Source organism: Mastomys coucha, unplaced genomic scaffold (genome assembly GCF_008632895.1).
Source record: "Mastomys coucha isolate ucsf_1 unplaced genomic scaffold, UCSF_Mcou_1 pScaffold18, whole genome shotgun sequence".
NCBI classification, from domain to species: domain Eukaryota; kingdom Metazoa; phylum Chordata; class Mammalia; order Rodentia; family Muridae; genus Mastomys; species Mastomys coucha.
In genome coordinates this window covers 2,044,989-2,072,922 of record NW_022196900.1, presented here as the reverse complement: position 1 = coordinate 2,072,922, position 27,934 = coordinate 2,044,989, and the positions used below count along the sequence as shown (strand labels likewise).

Below are 27,934 nucleotides of genomic sequence, written 5' to 3'. Positions count from 1 at the left end.
GTTTCAAAAGGGTTGAAAGTAAGGCTGTTGAAGATGATGGAACAGAGACATCCAGCATACAGATTTTCATTCAGGAAGAGCCAGCATGTCAGGATCTCTGTCAGAATCCCGAGCCTCCTTCAGGTACCAAGCATCATTTGTTCTTGTCCATGATGGTGTTTCCCCAGCACTTTGAAGCCCTTTGAAAAATCTTTTTTAAGGATGATTTTTTTTTTTCTTTTTTGGTTTTTCGATACAGGGTTTCTCTGTGTAGCCCTGGCTGTCCTGGAACTCACTCTGTAGACCAGTCTGGCCTCAAATTCAGAAATCCACCTGCCTCTTTAAGGATGATTAAGAAAAGAAAGAGAATTTATGGAGCATTAGAGACCTCATAATTAGAACCCCTGTTCCTGTCTTGCATAGCCTCTCATGGCCTCTGCTGCTTTTGTACCCTTCTTCCCCCCAGTACGTATGTCTTCACTTGTACAGTGTTCCCGGAACTTCAATGTCCGCCACATCCCAAAGCAGCCTTGCTCTCTAAAGAATACTTCTGTTTATGAGCTACTTGTTCAGTCTCCTCCCAGGATCCCAGGGCTGCCATACAAGTGGACGAGGTGGCTGTGTACCCAGTTTGCAGCCTCTGTTGTGGGGCTCACATTAGCTTCTCATACACATGTGCTGTTTAGTTACCTGTGGTTGGATAAGGGAGGGCCTAATGCTCCTGAAATAACACCATCATAAAGAGACCAGAAAGTTGTAAGACATGCCAGAATAAAATATTTGTAAAAAAGATATATCAGGTAGGAGATAAGATGAATGGTGTTAAAAAAATATGTTTTTTAGAACAACATAAAAAAAAGATAACTTATGCCAGGTGGTGGTGGCGCATGCTTTTAATCCCAGCACTTGGGAGGCAGAGGCAGGCAGATTTCTGAGTTCAAGGCCAGCCTGGTCTACAGAGTGAGTTCCAGGACAGCCAAGGCTACACAGAGAAACCCTGTCTCAACTCCCCGCACCCAAAAGAAGATAACTTATAATGATGTCAGCAACTGGTACACAGTATGGATTGGTTTAAATGTTTCAGACACACAGTGATCCATACATGTCTTTGAAACAAAGGCAGTTTTCTTCACCTAGAAAGTCTTTCTTTACAGTGGGAAGTTTAGACACACTGAGTAATTTCAGCCTTGCCTGTCGCTTGACATTTCGCATGCTGACCCATTATGGAGATAAGGCCTCAGATCACTGAACCTGGTTGTGCTGAGTAAGAATCCCGTCGGGGTTCTGAGAAGCACACAGCCAGGTTCCTACTCACTAAGCAATTGCTGTGAGAATCTGGTGCTAACAGCGGCTTTCCCACGGCCATTTTTTTGATGATCTTTTCTTACTTTGTTCCAAGTGGCTTTGTTTTGAATTAGGCCTTTCTTGCTTTCATTTTTCTTGGTAAAAGTTCCCTGATTAAGAAAGAATTCATGGGGCTGGAGAGATGGCTCCATGGTTAAGAGCACTGACTGCTCTTCCAGAGGTCGGAGTTCAATTCCCAGCAACCACATGGTGGGTCATGAATATCTGTAATGGTATCCAACGGCCTCTTCTGGTGTGTCAGAGGACAGCTACAATGTGTATACTCATATTCATTAAATAATAAATAAATCTTAAAAAAGAAAGGAAGGAGAGAGAGAAAGAAAAAGAGAGAGGGAGGGAAGGAGAGAGGAAGGAAGGATACTACACTTTGGCGAAGATTCCAAACCTCCTCAATGGGGCATTGTTGCTAGAGTCAGAACTTGTGTCCACTGAATGGCAGTTACACCCCGATTCCTTAGAACATGACTCCTTCGATAACTTTGTCCCCTCTGTATTACAGAAGCGTCTTCTAATAATTTACACAGTCCATTGAAACCAAGAAATTACCAACTGGAGCTTGCCCTGCCTGCCAAGAAAGGGAAAAATACAATAATATGTGCTCCTACTGGTGAGTCAGTTGCTGTAACTCACAGAACTCTCTCTCTCTCTCTGCTTTCTCTTTTCCTTCTGGGTGCTGTAAATCGAGGAGTTTTTCCCTGTGGTGTTTGCCTACGGGAGAGCTGCCCTGTCAGCAATCTCACTGTATCTCTTCAGGGACCTACCTGGACAGCGATCAGGGAGATGAGTGTCCTCTTTAGTTTGCTTTTGGTTCTTGCTACTTAAGAGCATGCTAGGAAGTAGCTTGGCATTTTTTAGCCAAGGTTTAAACTGTTCTTGTTAGTGCAGAGGAGGGGTTGGTTGATCTGTATCCCAGGGGTCATAGAGAAGCCAAAAGTAAGTCCCATTCTGGAAAAACAGCTAACACTGGTTTTCTGTTTCTTTTTCCTTCCCTACTGAAAGGTTGTGGAAAAACCTTCGTGTCGCTTCTTATATGTGAACACCATCTTCAAAAATTCCCACATGGTCAAAAAGGGAAGGTCGTCTTCTTTGCTAACCAAATTCCTGTCTATGAACAGCAGGCAACTGTGTTCTCACGATATTTTGAAAGACTTGGGTATGTACTACAATCAGTCCAACGGCTTTGGTTTGGGTTTTTGTTTTGTTTTGTTTTTGGTTTTGTTTTTTTTAATTCTAGCCTCTTTGTCTGGTTTAGTTGTTTGTTTACTTTCTGAGACAGTGTATCACGTGGCCTGAGCTGTCTTCCAGCTCACTCTGTAGCTGAGGTTGGCCTAAAAGAGATGGCCTTCTTGCTTCTGCCTTCCAAGTGCTGAGATTACAGGGTGCACTGGCATGCCTAGCTGTTCTGTGCTTATAAAAGCTATGATTAAAAGAAAATTACCACAGACTTAACTTTTGGAGAGACTTCCTTTGTAGAATAACATTTTTTTGTTTAACATTTACTTTGTTTAACGTTAAGCCCTCATGGATTGCTCTGGCAGTTAATGACTTGGTGGCCGAATTTAACATTTAGGTGATACGCTGGTCATCCTTAATGATTTTATACTTGATCGGCTATTACTCTTTTCAAAATCATCTACCTCCTAATGACTTGAAAGAATATACTGTGATCAGTTATAACCTCTTGCATTTCCTGATCCCTGGCTTCGTGTCAGGTCTATGAGAGAGTTCAAGGCACTCCCCAGCTGTACTCTTTGGGGCCTGTGGAGACTTCCTTAATTGCTCTGACCTATATTTGTCTCCTCGTTCACATCATGGTAGGCGATAAGAAATTTCTGTCATTTCCCAGGTACAGCATTGGGAGCGTTTCCGGGGCAACGTCTGATAATGTCTCAGTGCAGCACATCGTTGAAAACAACGACATCATCATCCTGACACCCCAGATCCTTGTGAACAATCTCAACAATGGAGCTATCCCCTCGCTGTCTGTCTTCACTCTGATGATATTCGATGAGTGTCACAACACCAGCAAAAACCACCCGTACAATCAGATCATGTTCAGATACCTAGATCACAAACTCGGAGAGTCGCCAGACCCTCTGCCTCAGGTATTTCCAGTTGGACTTCTAAAGAAGAGCCACAGTCTTCCAGAGTCCCACTTAGTTGCTCTTTTGTAGCCACATTTGAGCTTGCCCTCCTTAGGGTCTCAGTCCATCAGTTACAACTCAGTGTTCAATGTTGGTTCATTCATTTGACAAACAGTTGTCCCTTGGTGTCTAGGGTGGATGCCCTTCACAGAAAACAAAATCTAGGCAACTTAAGTCTCTCATATGAGATGACATTGCATTTATATATAACCTACACACTTTCTCCTGCATACTTTAAATCATCTTTATGTTATAGCATTGTACAGTATGATGAAAATTTTATATAAATCATTCTTATACTGTATTGTTTAGGGAATAAAGGTAGGAAATCCATACATGTTTAGTACTTATGAGATTTTAAAAATATTTTTGATCCACGGTTATGTGAATTCACAGATATATAACCTCTGGATTGGAGGCCCACTGTATTAACCATGGGCTTCCATGGACCTTGTGCATTGTTCTAGGCTCAGGGACACCAATCTAGAAAATATAATCCTGGCTCTCATACAGTTAAGCTTGCACAAGGAGCTAGGAACATCGTAGTCACAATTTACCATGAGGTATGCTGCAGAGACAGGTAAAGGGTGTCCGAACATAAGGGATAGTAAGGTAAGACCTCATGGAAATGAAGGGACTAGCAGGGGTTTGCCAGGGAGATGGCTTATGGTTTCTAGTAAGAGGATGCTGTGTGTCCAGGGGCTCAGAGGAATGGCCTGACAAGCCCTAGAACCTTAAAACTCTACAGCATCGCTTGAGTGTAGCGTGTGAAGCAGGGGACGACAGTCAAGCTGTTTGTTATGACAGATGGCCCTGAGACATCAGAAGGGCAGAGTGTCAGTGGGGAAGTCGATGGCTTAGCACAGAGAATGAGCAGCATCCTTCTGATGTCATATGAGAAGAGTCACTTCAGAGAGTCATTCTTACATGTGACAGGGAGGAAGGGAATCTTGAGTATATAAATTCTCCTTTCTGTCGATCATAGGAGAGGCAGGCGCTTTGCTGACAGTCAATGATACAGAAACGGGAGGGGGGCTGGAGAGGATAAGGAAGATTTGAGTCAGGGGATGAGAACTGATAGATGTAATAAAGAATGACGGTAGTGTATCTATCAGGGGGCCCCAAGAAGTTGTAAACCATGAATTATATGCAATTCTTTTTTTTTTTTTTTTCGAGACAGGGTTTCTCTGTATAGCTCTGGCTGTCCTGGAACTCACTCTGTAGACCAGGCTGGCCTCGAACTCAGAAATCCACCTGCCTCTGCCTCCCAAGTGCTATATGCAATTCTTTAGCTCCAACAATTACCTATTTAGGAAGTGCAGGTTGAAGGACATTTAGTATAGGGCCCACAGTTTGTTATTCTCAAGTATTGTTGATAGTAAGCAGATTTCTTACCGGTGAGCTAATCATTTAGGTGAGCGATTACTGAAGGACATTATCTTACTGAGTCTATGTAGCTCTTGTTGTCCATGGCTATTTCCTAACCTCACTGTTGAAGGTACTGTCCAGGCACACAAAACGCATGTGATATGGGCGTGACTGGAATGGACTCGCTCTTCCTTTTCATTCTCATTGTGATGTTTAGTTAGAGACTTGGGGGATAAAGAACGAGGTAGCCCTGCCTGGAAAGGTTTCCTCTCCGTTCTTACACTGATCAGGATGTGGAAGACAAGATTTATTTAGAGCTTCGCTTCAGGGGCCTCTGTGCTCACAAACATCCTGGAGAATGTCAGAGAGCCCGTGTTGGGATGCTCCTTACAGGTCCTTGGGCTGACTGCCTCGGTTGGTGTCGGAGATGCCAAAACCGTGGAGGACGCCATGCTACATATCTGCAAACTCTGCGCCGCCCTTGACGCCTCCGTGATCGCCACAGTCAGAGACAGAGCCAACATGGAAGAACTGGAGCAGGTTGTTTATAAGCCCCAGAAAAGTAAGTGGAGTTCAGCAGCACACCCCGTGGGAGTTTGGAACCCTCTGTTCCCTCGACTTCAGAGACAGTGGGTGAAATTTGATGCTGGACTTGTTGAGTAAGAGCATTTCTAACTCCAGACTTCAGAAATGTTTATTTTCCTGTCTTTCTCCCTAGTCAACCTCTTCTCCCTAGGGACACCTGAGTCTCAAAGGTAGCCTGAAAGGGACAAACATCCCTACTCCTTGTCTCTAAAACCTGTCCACAGGCGCCATCAGCTGAGTGAAGGAGGCAGTGGGAAGATTCAAGCACTTTGAAAGCTTGAATAGCCAGTGGCTGAGTTAGGTAGGCTTCTGTGCTCCGGGCCCTAGGCAGGTGCTATGGGGTCATCTTGTTCTTGTATGTATCTGTAGTTGGCATCTTGTAGTTGGCATAACCCGAGTCATGATAGTTCTCCTCAAAAGGCCAGAACATGCTTTTAAAATGAGCTTCATGAGCAGATGGTTATTACTTATTAACTACCCGTGGAAGCAGGAAGGTACAGTAGTTACCTATGGCTGGATCTTGGCCTGAGCACTCGATCTGTGAGTCAACGGCAGGGTGGGCACAGGAGGATGGAGGGACACAGCCATGGTTCTTTCTGAGAGTCCCCCACGGAGAGTATGAAGAAGGTGCCTCTCCACCCACGCCAGCCCCTTAGCAACACCCAAGGATTTCTCTATAATTGTGAGCCCTTGGAGCTTCATCTACTTCAAAGTCATTTCGTGCTGCTTTCTCTGGCTCTGCAAACCTTCCCTGAGCTATTCTGAGGGTGTGTCCCTGCTGTGCCTTGTGCTCTGCTGCTCCTGCCCTGCCTTCCTCCTTCCTGAATTCCTCTTACAGCAGCTTCCCCAGAGAGATCGATGTTTCCTCCCCTTGCTAAGCGCTGCCTTGCCTGCACCTGCTTCGCAGGGCTCTGATGCGTGGGTTTAGAAGCACACCATTGTTTCCTTCAAGAGCCTGCTTTCATTGCAGCATAGGGTAGTTCCTGTCAGCTCTCTGTCACTGAAACACAGCATGTGACACTCAATTCTTTTCCTACCAAAAGTACACAAATGTGAATGATAAGATCAATGGGAACGTTCTTGGAGCCTTGGAGGTGTGCAGAAGAATAGGAAATCAGGAAAAAAAAAATGGGGCTGGACTGTGAGGTATTTGCAGAAACCAGAAGGCGGCCAGACCTCTCAGAGTAGAGGCACCAGGAAAGCGGACTGAGAAGCTGGTTTAGACTAGACCGGGAAAGACATTAGACTCAGAAGCACTGTCAAGGCTTTTGACAACCTGCCGTGATCTGGGCCACTCACCAGTGAGCTTGTGACTTTAAAGCACTTAATCAGGATGGAGAAGGATTTGGAAATGGCTGCATTTGATCCAGGTTTCCTTCAGATTACTTACATTCCTTTGACTCAGTTTCCAGGAAAGTGGGATCACGGACTTCGAACACGTTTAAATGCATCATATCCCAGCTGATGAAGGAGACAGAGAAGCTGGCAATGACTGTCTCTGAGGAACTTGGTAAGTCTGTGCTAAGTCATAGAGAGATCAATCTCATTCTTTGTGTCCCTTCCATTTAGAGATATTCATATGTTGCTCATCAGTGTCTTTAGTTTAATGGTGAGATTATACCCAGATGTGCACTGACTTATTCTCACTTATTCACACATATTCCTTTTTCTCTCTGTATCGTCTTTATCTCTTCATTCTTTTTGGCCATCCTTTTTTTTTTTTCCTGTAGTCCTTTTATAAAAAAGATTTATTTTTATTTGATATATATAGGTGTCTTTGTCTGCATGTATGTGTGTATGTCACATGTATCAGATCTCCTGGAACTGGAGTTACAGACAGTTGTGAGCTACCACATCTGCTGGGGATTGAACCCACATCTGCTGGGGATGTCTTCTGGAAGGGTAACTGGTGCTCCTAACCACTGAGCAGCCCCCATGTCATTTTAAGACAAGGTCTCTTCCTGTGTCCCTGGTTGTCCTGAAGCTTGCTATGTAGATGGGGCTGGCTTTAAACTCTCTTTAGCTCTCTGAGTCCTGGGGTCTCTGGCAAGTGCTGGCGTACCTGGATTGGATGTAGACTTTTTTTTTTTTTTTTTTTTTTTTTTTTTTTTTTGGTTTTCGAGACAGGGTTTCTCTGTGTAGCCCTGGCTGTCCTGGAACTCACTCTGTAGACCAGGCCGACTTTGAACTCAGAAATCTGCTTGCCTCTGCCTCCCAAGTGCTGGGATTAAAGGCATGCGCCACCACTGCCTGGTTGGATGTAGACTTTCTTAATCCCGGGTTATTTAAGGGACCTTATAAGAATTCTTTAATTCTCTCTTGCCTTTTTTTTCCTCTTTAAGTACAAAACACATCCAGACATACATGTCTGAAAAAATACTGTCTTTAAATCACCTTCTAAATTTCCTTTCTTCCTTTTTTAAATTTTTTCCTCTTGAGACAGAATCTCCATATTCAGTGTGGGCTGGCCTTGAATTGGGAACTCTGTGCCACCTCCTCCTCCCAAGATGTGCATCATCACTGGGCTGCCATGAGAGAGCCATTATCCCTTCCAAGACCAGTGCCCCCAGTGGCCTAACACCCTCTCACTGTCCTCAGCTCTTGGAAGTGTCACCACCTCCTAACCTCACCACACTGAGGACTAGCCTTCTGCCACACGAGCATCCAGAAGACACTTGAACAGTAGCTAAGGCACAGCACTGTGGGAGGAGTTTGGATAGCGAACCCACTAAGAGCCCTAAAGTAGTTGGGTAGTGAGCCTGTGCCCTCCTCTAGAGTTTTGGAAACTCTGTAAGGTAAAGAGACCAGTTAGGCAGTACATAGGAACAAGATGACACAATCTTGACTAAAGCGGCAGACGGACAGACAGACGGGCATAGAATTGTATGACTTACATTTTTGTTGTTTTGTTTGTTTGTTTGTTTTTGAGACTGTCTGTGTAGCCCTGGCTGTCCTGGAACTCTTTTTGCAGACCAATCTGGCCTCAAACTCAGAGACCTGCCTGCTTCTGCTTCCTGAGGCAGCCACACTTTAGAATATTTCCCCACCTCCTCATATTGAGTATCTGTCAATAGCTGCCTCATTTCTGCTGACATTTGGAAGTTTCTCATTGGGAGCTGGGTGTGGTGACACCATCTCTACTCCCAGCAGCTGGGAGCCTGAGTCTGAGGCCAGCCTAGGCTACATACTGAGATCCTGTCCATGGGGCAGAGGTGTGGGAGAGCTTGCCACTGTTTCTTCTTGGTACCCATCCTCCGTTCTGTTATTGAAAATGAGTGGGTGTGGGGAGCCATTTAATGCATAAATATATTTCTTTTCTTACTATGCTTGGCTCAAGAAGCCCAGGACACAAAACAATAGACCCAAGCCTCTGGGCTGTTCCTACTTCATCTTTTTTCCCCTCCCCACAGCTGAACCAAGCAGCTGAGGCTTAACTTCCACTCAAGCACACAGATGCTTCCAGGATAAACATGTTTGAGCTCCGCCTTGTGATTGGTGCTGCAAGTGCTGCTCTGAGGTCAGGTGTTTGGGCCTCCTAGCAAAGTAGAGCATGCTGGGAAGGGTCCTTGTGCTTCCATTTTTATATAAGTGTCTGTGATGGGCCCTTGAGATTTATTATTCTAATGGTATCTTCATTTTGAAAGGCAAAGTGTGTTTCTCTTCCTCTTCCCTTCTTTCTCCTCCTCCTCCTCTTCTTCCTTCTCCATTATTTTATTTCTGAACTACTTTGGCTGTCAGGTCCTTAAGCCTGCAGAGCTTAGACATCACAGAGCTGGGTTTGAATTCTTGCCTCACCCACACAATATGAGCTTTAGGACATTGGGTAAATTACTTAGTTTTCCTTTTATAGAAGATTTATTTACTTAAAAAAAAAGTATGTGTATGTGTATGAGCATGTGTGGGATGGGTGCTGTTGCCTCCAGGGGGCCAGAAGAGGGCATTGAATGCCCTGGAACTGGATTTACAGGTGGTTGGAGTGCAGGGAACTGAACTTGGGTCCTCTACAGGAGCCTAACTACTGAGCCACCACTCCCGCTCCTTACTCAGTCTTTCTGAATCCATTTCCTCTTTTTTTTTAAATTAAATATTAACCTCATGAAATTAGAAAAATTCAATGCAAGTATGAACTTTGATTTTGAATCATTTAGTAAATAGTTATTTTACACCCATCCCCATACACATAGCTGAAGGCTCAGTCTACTTCAGGGTAAACATCTTCCTTATAATGAATAAGAAAGAAAATCAGAGGGTGGCGCATGTTAGGACCAGTGCTTGCATTTTTTTTTTTTATTTATTTCTGTTCTTACCCTCTAGGAAAGTTATTTCAAATTCAAAATAGAGAATTTGGCACCCAGAAATATGAACAGTGGATTGTCGCCGTTCACAAAGCGTGCACAGTGTTTCAGATGCCAGACAAAGAGGAGGAGAGCAGGGTCTGCAGAGCGCTCTTTCTGTACACGTCACATTTGCGGGTACATTGCTTGCTCTCCATGGCTTATTTTCGTCACCACATCTCCTGGGATCTGTACTGTGGCAGCTGACTGAGAGACCATTAGCCTCTCAAATCCAATAGCTTAATGACGAACCTTTCCCGAAACTCATCCCCAACCTCATTTGTTTTCTGAAACTTATCATCAAGTCTCCAAGACTGGATCAAAGGCTCAGAGTCTGTGCCACGCCTTCCTCCAGCTTATGATTGACGACCACCATCAAATTGAGCTCAAGAAGTGGCTCCTCTGGCCACCTCCTGAAGCTTGTTCCACAGAATGCCCTTGGTCTTAACTTTGTTATAAAGCCATATATTAGGACCCTGGGGGCTCTGGTTAACACAGAGGGGAGGAGTAACCGTAAGAGCCCTCAGCTCTGTTTGCTGTGCCGTGGAAAATATTTAAAGACTTACTCCACACCATGGGTTTGTGGAATCTTAAGGCTTAACGGACTTTCAGCATAGGTGGTCAGGGCCATCGCTATGAAAGGCCCATGTACACTTTACGAATGACTTGGTATTTAAGGGGAATGTCAGAGCCGACTTGCTTTTGTTATTGTTTCTCATGATATGCTGTTTCTCCGCTCCCAAAGTGGAGTTTTATAATCCAAAGTGAATATACTTTTACATTTCTAGCTGAGCCAAAACCAGAAACCAGCTTTTGGTTCAGAGGCTTTTATTATGGGCCCACTAAGGGCCATTCACCTTTAAAAACTCAGCTGTACTGTATGAGAAAGATTTTCTGCAAACCAGTTTTGTGCTAAATACAGAGAGTTGAACTTGAATGTGGTGAACACATGCGACGTTGGAAATGTATTGAGAATCGCTTTTCATTTCAAACAGAAGTACAATGATGCGCTCATCATCAGTGAGGATGCACAGATGAAAGACGCTCTAAATTACCTCAAAGTCTTTTTCCACGATGTCCGAGAAGCAGCATTCGATGAGACCGAGCAAGATCTTACGCGGAAGTTTGAAGGTGAGGGTGATTTCTGAGGTCGGAAGTCACTGGGGTCTGGTGGCTTGCAGTGCACATCGTAGTTAGCATGCATTTATTTGCTAATGCTCAGGCCGTCGTGTTGGGTTTAAGGTGAGATTTATAGGGGCTGTGACAGAGCATGACCTTCACATGGCTGAAGTCCCCAGAACTACAAACAAACTATGCTGAAGCTTTAAAGCCAACTCACTGAAAACACGAGGGTTTGGCTTCCGAGAAATCTAATGCTTGTGGACAGATCTGTTGCTTATCCCACTTTTCACTTGGGAAAAAAAAGTGGGATTTGGAAAAGGTGCTTCCCACAGGTAATAGGTAGTGCCATTTTGGTTAATCAGTAAGTTAGAAGGTTTAATAACACCAGCACGTGTTCTGGGGATGTTCAAAGACCGCTTTGTGTTCTCCACTCCTCTGCTTCCCCCCTCCCTCCCTCCCTCTCTCCCCTTTTCTCTTCCTCCCTCCCTCCCTCTCTCCCTCTCTCCCTCTGTCTGTCTCTCCCTCTGTCTGTCTCTCCCTCCCTCTGTGTTTCCCTCCCTCCCTTCTTCCCTCCCTTCCTTCCTTCCTTCCTTCCTTCCTTCCTCCCTCCCTCCCACCCTTCCTTCCTATTTTTCTCCCTCCTTGCCTCCTTCCCTCCCCTCCCCTTCTTTCTTTCTTTCTTCCTTCCTTCCTTTCTTTCTTTCTTTCTTTCTTTCTTTCTTTCTTTCTTTCTTTCTTTCTTTCTTTCTTTCTTTCTTTGGTTTTTCCAGACATGGTCTCTCTGTGGAACCCTGGCTGTGCTGAAACTCGCCCTGTAGACCAGGCCAGCCTCAAACTCACAGTGATCCACCTGCCTCTGCCTCCAGAGTGCTGGGATCAAAGGCATGCGGCACCACTGCCCAGTTTATGTATACTTCTAATAATCAGAAATGTGCCTTACTACCCATTTTTTACACTCCAAACGTGGGAAGGCAGCAAATGGAAAATGTTTTCTTCCTCCTATCGAATTACTGTTCCTAGAAGCAATCACTATTAATAACTTTTTTGTTTATACTAAATTATTTACTGTATGTATGTGTGACATGCTGTGTTGATAAATATACTGTTAGTTTTCTGGGGGGAAAATATATACACATATATGTGCATATGTTTATTATAAATTTTACTGATACAGGAGATGGCATAGTGCACAACACATAAATAATAAACACGGAATTCTTCACCTTAAATTACTTTTAGCCATTTGTGTTCCACAGAATGCCTTTGGTGGTTTTCTCAGTACCCTTATGTCCAGGGCCAACTAGAGACTGCGATTACTCAATATGGAGTTCTGAAATGAAAGTTAGTTCTATTTTCTGTTAATCCTAGGAATAAGAACAAAATGAAACAGCAGAGGTATGTTGGAACCTCTCTCGTTTCTCAGTGATGTGAGCAACTGTTTCTGAGCCAGATAATAGTTTTTCAAACATGGGTGGGACATTTCTGCATTTTTACGTGATGATACATAATAGCTAAATTTAATACACCTTATATACGTATCACTTTACAAAGTCTAGCCTGACCATAAAGGATGAAGCGAGTGCTTCATTTCCATGGTGTGGGTATTTCTAGGGTCATCAATTTCCAACATCACCATGTTGCTGAACTTGTGTAAAGTTGATCAGGAACACACACTAACATTTCTACCATACATACACTATAGATAAGGACACACTCAAGAGAAGAAATAATAGTAAATTGTAATAAAATGAGTTAGGAAATTAGTAAGCATGGCTATTTGTTATATTTCTTCTTAGTCTAAGTCATTGAGCTGCATGGATATAGGTTGAATTTTTTTTCTTTTTCTTTTGGGTTTTCAAGGTAGCCCTGGCTGTCCTGGAACTCACTCTGTAGACTAGGCTGGCCTCGAACTCAGAAATCCACCTGCTCTGCCTCCTAAGTGCTGGGATTAAAGGCATGCTCCACCACTGCCCAGCTGCGTTGAATTTTTAATAATAGTTATATTTAAAACCAGTCCCATAAGTCTGAAGAATTTAACAATTGACCATCATAATTTGGTTTGGTCTGATTCAAGTACATCACTGTGTGTGTGTGCTTCCATGCATATATACACATTTTTTTTTAAAAGATAAGATATCCTGTGTTTCAATCTTTTAACTTAAAATATCTTTTTGAAAGCTGGTGATAGTGGTGCACGCCTTTAATCCTACTACTCAGGAGGCAGAGGCAGGTGGATCTCTGAGTTCGAGGCCACCCTGGTCTACAGAGTGAGTTCCAGGATGGCCAGGGCTACACAAAGAAACTCTGTCTTGAAAAAACAAACAAGCAAACAAACACAAATAAAAATATATCTTTTCCATGTTTCCATATCAGCAGGTATATATAACTCTTTAATTTTAATAATAACAGTATATGGCTGGGCGGTGGTGGCACACGCCTTTAATCCCAGCATTTGGGAAGCAGAGGCAGGTGGATTTCTGAGTTCGAGGCCAGCCTGGTCTACAGAGTATCTTCCAGGATAGCCAGGGCTACTCAAAAAAACCCTGTCTCTAAAAAACAAACAAACAAACAAAAAAATAATAATAGCAGTGTATTTACCTCAGTTGGGTTGCTTGAGATCTGTTGAGCTGTTTCCCAGTACTCAGTGTTTGGGTTGGTATTTTTTTGTATTTCATTCATAGTTTCAACACCAACTGTCGTTGGAATCTTCTCCAGGGTTTTCTGAATAGAACTATGAGTCAACTTCCTAGCTGTAGTTACTTTGATGTGTGAGCTTTCTATTGCTCAGCTGCTTTTCTAAAGGGGTATACCAGTTGAAATTAGTGTTTACTTCTCAGATTTCTGGTTAACAATGGAGAGGTTAACTGAAATAGAAAGCCACAGTTTGTTCATTTGTAAGCCCTTTGCAAAATGCTCTATTTGCAGAAAAACTGGAGGAACTAGAAAAAGTTTCCAGGGATCCCAGCAACGAGAATCCTAAACTAAGAGACCTCTACTTGATCTTACAAGAAGAATACCACTTAAAGCCAGAGACCAAGACCATTCTCTTTGTGAAGACCAGAGCACTTGTGGATGTAAGCTCTCTCTCTCTCTCTCTCTCTCTCTCTCTCTCTCTGTCTGTCTCTCTCTCTGTGTGTGTAAATGTGTATATTTGTGGATGAGTGTGAGTATATGTATGTATGTTTACAGATTAGCCCTACACTATTTATTGAAAAGGTTGCCCATTCTTCACTTCCCTGTAATCAAATATGTATATATGTGTAGGCCTGTTTTGATTATTTATTCTTTCACTAATATGTCATTGTTTTATTGACCCACAGTTATATCTTGGCACTATAGAGTAAGCACTGAATCCTTTTTAAGACTTTACATGAAAATTTCCATCCTGTAGGTTTTGATTAATGACTAATAATGCCCAGATGTCTTATATATATGCAGTTATCTTGATATCATCTTTAAAAAATTATTTATTCAGATTTTAAAAACCAGTTTTAAAATTGGGCAGTGGGCTGGAGAAACAGCTCAATGGTCTAGCACTTTTCTAGCATGCATGACTTTAATCCCCAGTTCTGGAAAAAAAATGGATTACCATCTTATTGTTAAATTTTTAAGATTCTTTTTGCCTTCTGGCCAAAAAGCGTCTTCCGTGAGACAGGCAATTTGAAGTGTTTTCCATGGGCCCACAGCTTGCTTTTTAATTATCTTAATAGTGTCTCTGTGCACTGAATGTTTCAAGCCCATTTTTCTGGTGTTTAAGGTCACAATTTTTTCTCTGTTGTCATGTAGAAGTTTTTGAATTTTTACATTGTCATGAGGTACAGCTGAGTGATTTAAAATTTCCTTTGGATTCGTACATCCTATTGTCTGTTGACAAAACAATCCTCTATTGAGCTACTTTTGTAACTTAGAAAAATCACTTGACTATATTTGGATGGACTTATTCCTATTTCTTATTGATTTATACATCTGTTACTTTGATCTAAACATCAATTATTGAATCTTGAATTCATTCTATAGTTAGGAGTACTCTAGCTTTCTAATAAACTTGAAATGGGACATTTAACTATTTTCTAAGCTTTTAAAGCCTCATTCCATTGTCTTATGTACATTTTGGAATCATATTGTCTACATCTATAAGAAATATCTCCTGGGATCTTTCTTGAGGTTGCCCTGATTCTGTGGCCACGGGGAGAAAAATATCTTAACAATATTGAGTCTTGAGCCTGTAGCCATAGCGTATCTCTCTGTTTATGTAGAGTGTCTGTATTATTTCTGCTAAGTAGTAAATTACCTACAAAGCCAGAGCCAGAAAATTTTAAGCTTTATTATTTTATGAAATCCATGAATCAGGATCTGGAAAGGACTGGATACTTATGCCTCAAGGTCTCATGAAGCCACAGTCAGCTCAAGACTCAAGGCTGACCTCTCGGGTCCTTTGGCATGTTTGTTGGCAGGCTTATAAAGATGTGCCTCCAACATGGCAGCTGCCCTTGCCTACAGTGAGATGAGGGATGGAGAAGAAGAGGGCCTAGTAGACAGACACTGTCATTTTATAAAGTCCATCTTGGAATTGATGTCCTGTCACATCTCCCATGTTTCAGAAATAAGCTACAGAATATTTTTAGAAGATGTAGAAGTCATTAAAGGTCGCTTGTCATGTGATCTTTGCTGTCTTTTTTTTTTTAAAAAAATGTATGTGGGTATTTTGACTGTGTGTATGTCTGTATACCATGTGCATGCAGTGCCCACAGAGTCCAGGAAGGGGGCATGACATTTCCTGGAACTGGAGTTAACAGACAGTTGTGAGTTGTCATGTAGGTGCTGGGACTTGAACTCAGGTCCTCTGGAAGAGCAGCCAGTTCTCTTAACCACTGAGCCATCTCTCCGGACTCCTTTGCTGTGTTTTATTTAGTGTTTTGTCATTTTTAGTATAGAGGTCCTGCGTATATCTTAGTGTTGTCATTCCAAAATTGTACTTTCAAATATTTCTCATTGTGGACTGGGAAGACATCTCAGTAAAGTGTCTAAAATACAGGCATCAGGACCTAGCTTCCAGCAACCTGGAAAAAAAAGCCAAGTACCATAGAGCATATTTGTAATCCCAGCCCTGGGGCAGAGATAAGCACAGCCCTTGGGTTTACCAGCCAGCTAGACTAACTGGCAATGCCCAAGGCCCAGGGAGTTACTCAGTCTTAGAACTAAGGTGAGTGGCTCTTAAGGAATGAACCTGAGGTTGACCTTAGGCCTCCACATGCATGTACACACACATGCATATTCCCCATCAACATGGTCAGCCATGTACACCTCCATACAACACACAGATCTTCAAATTGCAGCTGTCTGCTGATATGTACTGTGTAATTAATTTATATGTATTGATCTTTCACCTTAAAGCCTTGCTAAATTTCACTTATTCTATGTTTGAAGCATGTCTTTATAATCACTTAAAAATCTCTGACATTGAGATAATGAGCCAGAGTTCTTTATCACTAGAATTGACTATTGTTTGGAATTTAGGGTTTGCCAGTCTGACATGTATTTGTATCTTCAGTTGTATTCTCTTTTTGTATATACATTCACTATATCAAATTGATGAAAGCTTTAAAGTTTACAGGTAGTATCCAACTGGCTGGCCGTTGCTTTTCACTTTTAGGCTCTGAAGAAATGGATTGAAGAAAATCCTGCACTGAGCTTTCTAAAGCCTGGCATACTAACTGGACGTGGCAAAACAAATCAGGCAACAGGTATTTGTGGCTAGTGAATTAGATTTAGTATATTAAATATATAAAATTTATACCACACTGCATCGTTTTAGTGTTTATATCAGTCAGAGCTCAACCAGAGAAATAAAGCTACTAGATTATACATATGTATGTGGTATATATGTAAGTATGTATGCTTTATTTGTTTATTTGTTTGTTTATATATTTAGAGATAGGGCTTCTCTGTGTAGCCCTGGCTTTCCTGGAACTCATTCTGTAGACCAGGCTGGCCTCCAAATCACAGAGATCCACCTGTCTCTGCCTCCTGAGTGTTGAGATTAAAGGCCTGTATGCCATCATTCCCAGATGTGTATTGGTATACAGTACACAGAGATTTCTTGGAAATGAATACACTATTAGGCTGGCAGTGTAAGTGTGAAACCTGTAGGGCCTTAGTCAGGAGGAGGAGACCAAGAGCCGTTTGGAATCCATGACCTGTTTATTTCTTGAGCTCTTTCCAAAAATGGTCATGAGAATAGGTCAGGCCCACTTAGATGAACTTGGTGTCATTTAGCTCGACACCAACTGATTAGGGATCCTAACCATGTCTGCAGGCTCCCTTCACAGCACCATCTGCTTGAACGGCTGCAACTGGAGCTCTGCCTGTCCAGTCAGTGCCTCAGAAGGCCTGCACATTTCCCAGGTGCCAAAAGCTACCCTAGTCTCGTTCCATGCAGGGAATCGCCCTTTTTGTGTTCTATACACGAAGCCAGAGTTGCTTTCTCAGTATTTCTTAAGCCGATTTCTCTCTCCAAATTCTGGAAATAAAAAAAATATTCTGGGTCTATTATTATACTGTTATTCTTTACACAGTAGATTGTTTTCTATCTACTGCCTATTTTCTAGTTTTTTTAAAAAACAGTCCATGAAATCCTGAACTCTAGCTAGTGTGGTCTAGAGAGGAAGGTTATCATTTCCCGGAAGAACCCTATGTGGCTAATTCTCATCACAGCTTTGTCCCAAGTCATATCTCATGACTGTATGACCTGTCCTCGCTGTTCTTCCTGCCAGTGTTGTTTAGACTGCACAAGTTTCCACCCCTGCTCTCTCCATCCTCGGGCATTGCTCTTGTACTTTTCCAGTGTGGAATTTCCCAATCTCATAAATATAGAATGGACTCGAGTGTGGAATATGTGGTTTCTAGTCTAACACTACCCTAATGTGGCTGGACTTCAAAGTTCTTTGCCACCTCTCCAACATGAATCCAACTTGATTTTCAAACTTTGTTACTGACGTATAAATAGAGCCTTGGATAATATTTTGTCTGCTCATCCATGCATGCATGGATCCATGGATCCAGTCATGAGCCTGCCCACCCACCCATCCATCCGTGCGTCCATCTTTTCCATCATGCACTTAGACCTTATTCAGCTGCTGCTTCTGTGGAGCAGCCTTCCCTGTCATCTAGCACCTGAGGTGCCCCTCCCCCTCCACGTTCCCATCTTACAGATCTCACCCCACTTCCTCCACCATGGCTTCCTGCTCATCATTCTTATAGATAAAAATGTCATCTTTAAGCGTCATTTTTTTGTTTTGTTTTGTTTTGTTTTTCCGAGACAGGGTTTCTCTGTGTAGCCCTGGCTGTCCTGGAACTCACTCTGTAGACCAGGCTGGCCTCGAACTCAGAAATCCGCCTGCCTCTGTCTCCCAAGTGCTGGGATTAAAGGCGTGCACCACCACTGCCCGGCTAAGCATCATATTTTTATTTGCCCAGTCATAACCCATAATTGCTGACTGAGTGTTGGATGAATGAATACATAGGTTAAGATGATTCTGCTATTGTTGTTTTCTGCATGATTCCTTCTCCTCTGAAAAAATGTGAACTTTTACAAAAAGCTGCAGGTTGCTTGGTGTTTGGACATTTTCAGATTCCCTTATCTGTAGCATTTCTACTTCCTAGTTTGAGAAACATGTTGTAATGTTTATGCCTTACTATTTTCATCTGTCAAATGGAACAATAAATAGTTGTCCCCCCTCATAGGTTAATGAGAATAGTGAAACCTGAGCTTTTTTTGTGAAAATAAGTTTTGCATTTTTAAATGGTTCATAATTAATTGCCTGTTTATGAGTGAGTTGTACAGTGTCCTCTTTATCCAACACAGGAATGACACTCCCGGCACAGAAGTGTGTGCTAGAGGCATTCAGAGCCAGCGGAGATAACAACATTCTGATTGCTACCTCGGTCGCTGATGAAGGCATCGACATTGCCCAGTGCAATCTCGTCATCCTGTATGAGTACGTGGGCAATGTCATCAAGATGATCCAAACCAGAGGTGAGAGCGGCTGACGCCATTCCCACCCGGCACCCATTCCGTCTGGCTGCTGGGTGTGCTTGACCTTTGCCATTCCCCTTGCCTGAGCTGTATTATGTGATTGACGGCACAGTTGACTCTGGTACTAGTAGTCTAAAAGCTGATTGCCTTGGTCGGGATTGGGTGGTTATAGTGTTACCCATAATACTCCATTGCAACCCTTTACCATGGTACTGCTTTACTTGCCCAACATTCAATGGCATAGTCATGAAAATATCATAGCCACTAGACCTGAGGCTTGGCCAGCTGGCAAGTAGACCTTTGATGGTTGTGGTAAGCAGTTCTCTGTACTGCAGAGTCCGGTCTCACCTGGACCAGAGTCTGCCTTCCTTTGCCTTTCTTGTTTCCCCAAGCACAGCCCCTACGTTCACTTTCCTGAGCCTGTCACTCACCAGTCACATCTCTCTCTCCTCCTCCTCTTCTTACTGTGCGTTTCAGCCAGCCAGACTCTGTTTACTGCTCCTCCAGTCTCTTACATACTGCACCTCTGCATGTTAGGTCCTTCTCTGTCTCCATCACACATAACCTAACTCTTCTACCTAGAATAAACGCTCCTTCAAATGCCTATGACCCTTTATATCTGTCTCTGCAAGAGCACTGACAATTGCATGCCAGGGGCTATGAGCCTCTCTCCGAATTGCAGAAGGGGCAGGTGGGCATGCATGATGCCATTGCTGAAGGCTCAAGCCAGATTATCTGTAAATCAGTATTGCTGGTGATATGACTGTGTCATTGGAGACCCCATGAAAACCACCAGAGATGATCTGCTGAACTCTCAGGCTAGAACCTGCTTTTGAGTGTACTCATCAGTTTAGCTTCCCTAGAAAGTAGGATGCAGTGAATCAAAGTTGAATTCTAGAAATACTCCTCACATCTCCTTCCAATAACCTCAGAGGTTTACAATAATGCACAAATAAAATGTTTTTTGGCAGGCCGAGGAAGAGCACGAGATAGCAAGTGCTTCCTGCTGACCAGCAGCGCTGACGTGATTGAAAAAGAAAAGGCGAACATGATCAAGGAAAGAATAATGAATGAATCCATTTTAAGACTGCAGACATGGGATGAATTGAAATTTGAAAAGACGGTAAGTCTCTTGCTACTCTTTTGGAATCTGACCAGAAATGGAATCTAACAAATGACCATGGTCGGTCCTGAGTGTGTGTGTGTGTGTGTGTGTGTGTGTGTGTGTGTGTGTGTGTCTGTCTGTTTCTGTCTGTGTCTGTTGGTTTTTTGAGAGGTTGCCAAGAAGCTCAGGCTGGCCTTGAACTTGAACTTGTTATGGACCTGAAGGTGACCTTGAACTTCTCATCCTCCAGTCTCTACCTCTCAAGAGTCAGAATTAGAGATAAAAGGGAGGGAGAGTGATAGTATTCATGCAACGTGAAAGGGAGGTTGTGTGGGGGGAGGGAAGGGACCAGCCAGAGGGGAGAGGAGCTCAGTGTAGGGAGGGGGCAGTAAGAACTGAAAGGCATGACAGAGCTATGTGAAAATGCTATGGAAGAAAACCCAAAGAGACTGTGGTTCTTGGCATGAGATGCCCTTTTGTGGTATTTAATGAGGCCTCTGGGGCTGGGGCTGAGCTTGAAAATTGGCGAGAGCACTTTGCTAGAAGGCTGATGTTGTTTGGTCCACCATCATTAGAAGGGTGGGGAATGCTCTGGTTACCTTCTAGCAGCTTGACATGTACAGTCCCGAGCAAGCCAAGAACTCATGTCCATGGTGATAGCTTCAGGACAGAATTCAGAAAATGAGGTAAAGATTACTGGGCCATTCTGGTTTCAACTGCTATAAAGTGTAATCTGAAATCTACATGAAGAAGTCTATTTTCCCTTCCTCATGGGGCCAAGATAGAACATGAGTGTTACTTTTGAATGAAGGACTTCCAACGTGTTGTATATACTCACAACTGCTGTGAGGGTTCCACTTTGCTTTCTCCACCTGTGGGAGTGGGAGGGGGGAGGGGATGGCTCATGTTAACCCTATTGGGTGAGAATGAGACATTTATCACAATATTTGAGCTAAATTTGAAGTAAGCTTTTATTAATGACTAGCCAGGACAATGGGAACTGGCCAGGTCCATACCTGGGATTCTCAGAGGACGGTGCTGAATTACATTAGTTAGAGGCTTATAGAAGCAAAACTCACCAGGCTACATTCTTCTTGTCTTCATTCAATCAGGGACAAGTACACTTATTTCCTCCCTATGTATCTCCCACCTATGTGCGATCAATCACATCCTGAGCATTTGAGGTAATCAAGCTTGTTCACAGAAGCCAAAACAAGTGGCTTGCTGTCAAATGAGAACAACCACCCCTAACATTTCAGGAAGGCAACCATCCTTGGGCAGATCTCTGTGAGTTTGAGGCCAGCCTGATCTACATAGCAAGCTCCAGGCTAGCCAGAGCTACGCAGTGAGAGCAAAAGAGAAAGGAAAGCTCAGTTGGGATAGCCTGAGCACGGGAGGTTGTGGGTATCACACATCGACTATTTCCTAACCTACATTCATGGTGGCAAATCCTCAGATTTCTTTCTTCTGAGAATGCCTTCATTTCCCTTCATTAATTCTTTCAGCATTTGAGAAGGAACGGTGCCTTTTCCTCGGACCTGCGTGCCTTCTAGGGACTGGCTGCAGTCATCCAGACTGCATCCCTTTGCAGAGAAAGGCTTTCCAGAAGGTTAATTCTTAGCACCTTGGGGTGAACATCGTTGCTTCATATTGTTTGAAGCTTGTAGGGCTTTCGTGAATCTATAATCATGTTGCTCTTCACAGTTCAGAATGGTTCAGCCATGATTCTGGACTCCAGGGACGTGGATGTTAGCTGTGAAAACATCAGTAGCCATGTGTCCCAGTGAGTCTGGTTCCTGTTTTTGTTTTGTTTTAGTCTATTTTCTTTGTGTTATTTGATTGGGGTAATTTTATTTGATAAATATGTGTATATGTATATAAACACATATGTATGTGTGTGTGTATATATGTATGTGTGTGTGTGTGTGTGTGTGTGTATGTTTTGCCTGCATATAAGTCTGTGCACCAAGTACTTGTGCTTGGTATTCAAGGAGGCCAGAAAAGAACATCAAGTTCCCTGGAACTAAAGCTACCGCTGCCATGGGAATTGAACCCAGGTCTTATGTAGGACCAGCCAGTACTTGTTATTTAATGCTGAGCCGTTCTTCCATCATTTGTTCTAGTTTTTTTTTTTAATTGACTATTTGGGAATCTCACATTATACACCCAGTCCTGCTCATCCCCCAGTCTTCCCATGTCTGCCCCCTCTGCACCAAAAAAAAAAAAAAAGAGCAAATCCATTTTGCTTTGTTCATATACTCACTGGAGCATGGTCAAACTCCTAGCCGCCAGCCTCCTAGGGAGGGTGAGTTTTCTTCAGCATCCAAGCCAGAGGCCATCAACTTAGGAGAGCCATGTAGCTACTGGGACCAGCTCTCCACAAAGGGTGGGGCCTAGTTTAAGTTTTTAGTTCACGATTGCTCCCTGGTCCCCTGTAGTCTGCTGTCCAGTCCATCTGCCAGGCTTTTAGTTTGGGTTATTATACGCCTGCATATTTTCCATAAATCAAATGTGCGTGATTATTCATCAAGGCATTTTTATCATGGCTGTTAAGTTCCTGACCACGTCATTCTCATCATTTTTGAGTTGGCATCATTGACTGTCACTTTTTCACTCAGCGTGAGGTCTTCCTGTTTCATGATACGGAACTTAAACGTTTTCATTGGCTCTTCCTGAGACTCTGAACCCTATCAGTCTTCTGGGTTAGCTGGCTTCCGGCTTGGCTCTGGTTGGGAGGCCATGACCTCATCAGGCCTTATCACCATGAAAGCAGATGTCCAGCCTCTGATAGGAGCTAAGGGGAGGGACCCACTTGTTAGTGCTTCTCAGCCGTGTGTATCTGTGTGTGTGTTGGTGTGTGTGTGTGTGTGTGTGTGTATGTACTGTGTGTATGCTTCCAGTCAACAAGGCTGAAGACCCTGGCTCCATCCAGATAACTGGGGCTAAATCCCAGCTTTGTAATGTAGGAATCTTAGTTATCCCTTGGTTCAGCTAGGGAGATGCTAGGCCGCAGGGCCTCTCGACTCTGGGAGCAAAGTAGTTATATTGTCTACTTTTTTTTTTTTTTTTTGGTTTTTCGAGATAGGGTTTCTCTGTATAGCTTTGGCTGTCCTGGAACTCACTCTGTAGACCAGGCTGGCCTCAAACTCAGAAATCCACCTGCCTCTGCCTCCCAAGTGCTGGGATTAAAGGCATGCGCCATCACCGCCTGGCTATCTATTGTCTACATTTTAGGCTCTAAAGATTTTGTTTAGCCAGGCGGTGGTGGCGCATGCCTTTAGTCTCAGCACTTGGGAGGCAGAAGCAGGAGAATTTCTGAGTTCAAGGCCAGTCGGTTCTACAGAGTGAGTCCCAGGACAGCCAGGCACGGAGAAACCCTGTCTCAAAAAAAAAAAAAAAAAAAATGAAAAAAAGATTTTGCTTGCTAGGCTACCCTTTTCTGGTCTTTTTCTGAGGGACATCAGGCTTTTCTTGGATTTTTTCCCCCTATACTGACTGTCCGCTGCTTTGGCTTCAAATTTGAACAAATCAGATGAAGAGGAAGTCCAGGGAACCCAACATATCAGTTGAAGGGACAGTCCAGAACACAGTACGCTGTTCCCAGGGCCCCAGTAGTTCTGCTGGTCTGCCATCTCCTCACTCTTCACAATCTTGTATTTGGTTTGTCTATAATCCACTATTCTTTCTGAACCTGGCCAAAGCCTACACTTGAGTTAGAATATAGCTGCATTAGGTGGGCATCATGCTGTAGTGGAATTCAGCAGGATGTTGTGGGCGTGAGGAAGTGTCAGAGGGGGAGGACTATTCCTCCCCTCGACCCATTCCTTTTGCTCATGCATGAAGTATCCATATGATGAGTCTACTTGTGGAGGACTGATAAAGTTTTGCAAACCTCTAAAGTAGAAAGCACGGCTCATGTGACTCTTTTATAGGCATGGTTACGGCAGTCATTGAAAGACTAACGTAGGATGCATTAAATAGCTGATTACAAAGGAGTTAGGAGAACCAAAAGAATTACTAGCAATACATATAGGTGCTGTATGGAAATACACTCATGGAAACTATTTTCATGTGAGTGTGTGTGTGTGTATGTGTGTGTATGTGTGTGTACTCACATGTGTGTATTGTGGCCATGGGCATTTATTTATCTTTGTGCGCTAGTTATGGTCATTCAAAAAGTCTTTCTGTTGGCATATAGGTTTGCCGCATACAGTTGGAGGAAAAACTCCTCAGAGACAGTCAACACAAACCACAACCTGTCCCTGACAAAGAAAACAAGAAACTGCTGTGTGGGAAGTGCAAGACTTTCGCGTGCTACACAGCTGACATTCGAGTGGTTGAGGTGAGTGGCCCTGGGTAGTTTTTAGCACCAGTTGAATCTTAACCATTTCCTGGAGACATGTTTGTAGCAAGAACACTATTTCTGTTGTGGGGTTGTGAGTGTTGGCCCTGGTCCTGCATTACGATGTAAAATGCTGTTTCTATGTGGGGGCCAGGAAGGCTGATGAAGTACAAAAGGAAGGAAGGCTTGATTGAAGTACAAAACAGAACAGTGGTGCTGGCAGCGGGGAGTAGAGCGAGGACAAATTGCTGCTGCCCAAGACATCAGGCAGGGCAGCTGAGGTTTCCAGTTTCGCTGTGCAGCATAGTGAGTACTGCTAGAGTTGCCGATTCATTACAACTCTTACAAAGAATTAGACGAGAGAAATTCAAAGCTTCATACATGAAGAGATGAGAGCTGTTCAGGCAGATGGGAATGCTAATTACTCTAGTGAGGTCACTGCATGCTTAGATGATCACACTGCACACTGTACGTGAGGACAACTGTGTACTTTGAGAGACTGTCACACTTAAGGTTGTCTTCAATGTGTGATGCTCTGTGCCTCAGCCTCCCCAGTTCAGGGGCTACACCACCACTCTCTCCAAAGAAATAATTTTTGTTTTTTTGTTTTTTTGTTTTTCCAGTGCAGGTATAGAAAATGAAGGCTATGCTAGATACAGGGTTATGACCTTGATTAGTTCCAGGAACAATTAAGGATTAGGCATAAAAAAAAATCTGTAATTGATTTCTTAGTTTTAACAAATGTGTGACTGAGTGTAAAACGGAACTGGGTTAAAGGCATTCACGAATCTTCTGAGGCATCTCTGCAACTTTACTGTACGTCAAAGATTATACCAAAGAAACGTTAAGGCTGTGATTTTGAAGTGTATATGGTATAGTGTAAACCTGCCAACAAATCAATGGACAAGTGGGAAAATGATATGAAATTATAAAGATGTTTTTCTCATGGCTGCATACAACATGAGCAGCAATATCTTTGTCATGACCAGTGTGGGTCCATCTTTGTCAACAGGGAAAAAGAGGCTAAATATATAAAAATGATGTGTTCTGCTAGTGAGTTCTCCCTTCCTATTTTGTTTTCTAAACTTCCTTATTGGGACAGAGAGTGCTTTTAGAATGAAAACAAAGCACCTTGTTTTTAAAAATGTAACACTTGTGGGTTAGTCTTCTACTTTTTTCCCCTTATAACTTTTTTTTTTTTGAGACAGGATCTCTATATAGGGGATCTTAAAACTCACTATGTAGAGATCCCCTTGTCTCTGCCTCCCAAGTGCTGGGGCTTAAAGGTCTCCTTATAAATTTTAACTAAAGGTTGGTAAAGAAACCTCCAGGCTGCTGAGCAGTGGTGACGCATGCCTTTAATCCCAGCACTTGGGAGGCAGAGGCAGGCGAATTTCTGAGTTTGAGGCCAGCCTGGTCTACAGAGTAAGTTCCAGGACAGCCAGGGCTATACAGAGAAACCCTGTCTCAAAACAAAACAAAACAAAACAAAACAACAACAACAACAACAACAACAAAAACAAAAAACCTCCAGACTAAACTTGCTACTGTCATTCTTGCTACCAATGGCGGGTGGTGAATGGTTGGACTAGCTAGGGATGGGTATATTACTTATTTTGAGTGACATCCATTTTCTGAGTCTGATTCTTTAGATGTAAAAGGTCCTTTCAGCTCCAGTTTCAAGGCTTCTTGTTCATAGTGGTCCCTGTAGACCATTTCTCTGGAGGGCTGGATGCTGGGTCTGCATTTCTATCTGTAGGGTACACTCCTTTTTCTTTTTTTCTTGGTTTTTCAAGACAAGGTTTCTCTGTCCTGGCTGTCCTCGAAACTCAGAAATCCGCCTGCCCCTGCCTCCCAAGTGCTGGGATTAAAGGCGTGTGCCACTACTGCCCGGCTGTAGGGTACACTCTTAAGTCAACTCTAGGTGGGGTCTGTGGACAGTATGGCTGCTGAGCCCCCTTCACACACATACCCTGTTGCTTTGGGTGGTGCCTTTCTGGCGTCTGGTGAACTTGCACTTTGTATATGAATTTCTCTTTGCTTCTGAGTTGGAAAGCTGGGTTTCCTCCCTTCTTAGGTGCAAGAGGCCCAGTAAATGGATCCTAATTGACCTGGGGGAAGACGGTCTATATTGTTTTTTCTTCCAACTGTAAAATAAATGAGATTCCACTCATTCCTCACTCTTGGCTATTGAATGGCTTTTAAGTCGTTTTCGGACTGTTTCTAACATTGTGTGTTCCGTTTCTTCCTCCTAGAAATCCCACTACACTGTACTTGGGAATGCTTTTAAGGAGCGCTTTGTGTGTAAGCCACACCCTAAACCAAAGATCTATGACAGTTTTGAGAAGAAAGCAAAAATATTCTGTGCCAAACAGAACTGCAGCCATGACTGGGGAATTTTTGTGAGATACAAGACATTCGAGATTCCAGTCATTAAAATTGAAAGTTTCGTTGTGGAAGATATTGCGAGCGGAGTTCAGAACCGGCACTCAAAGTGGAAGGACTTTCATTTTGAAAGAATACAGTTTGATCCTGCAGAAATATCCACATGACCTCAGGTCCTCAGACTCACACTAGGGGGCCATGCCTTGAGTGTGGAAACAATGAGCCAATCCTTTCTTACGCAAGCCTGCTCTGTGTTGAATGCCAGATAACCTGACCTGTTTTTTTCTAAGCTCTTTCCGTCCACACAAAGCACACACGCATAAACTGCTGCACCGAATACTTTGTCCGCCAATAACTCATAGCGCTTGGTGATGGTGGGGAGGGGTTGAACTGCCCACCAAGGAATGAGCAGCCACTCAGTACATTGAGACGCACGATGGCTGGCATGCTGGAAGGGTTCCCATCCTGCCCTCTTTGCTTGACCTGCTGGAAGCTGCTTTTTGCCCTGAGCAATCCACTGACTTAGTTCTTTTTCAGGCCACCAGACTGACTGCCAGATCCACAGCACTTCTGTCCCTTGCAGACTCCTTTCCAGATTTGGCCCCACCACCCTGTCACCCGCTGCCGATTCTCCTGGTTTCTGTCTCTTCCCAGTCTTTTCCATTGGTTTCTTTGCTGACACAAATTTGGCAATTGCAAGGTTCAAGATGCACACACATATGTATTTAAAATGACATACTTTTAAGATATAAAAGACTACAGTTGATAGCTATGCTTAGTGGGAAGGTATTTCTGTTCTGTTCATTTACTATACATTTCACTCTAGTCTGTTCTTTTAACTTGGGCCATTTCCCCTTCTTGAATAGACATCTCAAATCTTGTCTGTCTGTCTGTCTCTTACCGTTCAAGATAGGATCTCTGTACACCAGAAACTCACTATGTAGACCATGTTGGCCTTGAGCTCATAGATCTCCTGCCTCTTAAGTGCTGAAATGAAAATCTTTCACCATGCCTGGCTCTAGCTGTTTTTAATAAAGGTTGATGTTTAACATTTGAACTATTTCCAGTTCATTCCCTAACGTGGCTTTTTGTTGTTGTTTACTTTTGTTTTGTTTTGTTTTGCTTTTTTGAGACAGGGTTTCTCTGTGTAGCCCTGGCTGTCCTGGAACT

General features: G+C 43.2%; 1 protein-coding gene across 1 annotated transcript in view; it reads left to right on the top strand.

Annotated features, from left to right (window-relative positions):
- Positions 1-27,843, top strand: part of Ddx58 (DExD/H-box helicase 58) — a 44,935-nt gene extending 17,092 nt beyond the window's left edge. Inside the window, exons 5-18 of the mRNA XM_031377056.1 lie at positions 1-123; positions 1,844-1,951; positions 2,344-2,497; positions 3,191-3,449; positions 5,250-5,418; positions 6,847-6,951; positions 9,756-9,913; positions 10,771-10,906; positions 13,823-13,971; positions 16,551-16,641; positions 18,762-18,932; positions 19,904-20,055; positions 24,236-24,379; positions 26,635-27,843. Coding sequence (XP_031232916.1) covers positions 1-123; positions 1,844-1,951; positions 2,344-2,497; positions 3,191-3,449; positions 5,250-5,418; positions 6,847-6,951; positions 9,756-9,913; positions 10,771-10,906; positions 13,823-13,971; positions 16,551-16,641; positions 18,762-18,932; positions 19,904-20,055; positions 24,236-24,379; positions 26,635-26,931 — 2,216 coding nt within the window. The 3' untranslated portion in view covers positions 26,932-27,843. The remainder of the gene's footprint in view (positions 124-1,843; positions 1,952-2,343; positions 2,498-3,190; positions 3,450-5,249; positions 5,419-6,846; positions 6,952-9,755; positions 9,914-10,770; positions 10,907-13,822; positions 13,972-16,550; positions 16,642-18,761; positions 18,933-19,903; positions 20,056-24,235; positions 24,380-26,634) is intronic.
- The last annotated feature ends 91 nt before the right edge of the window (positions 27,844-27,934 follow it).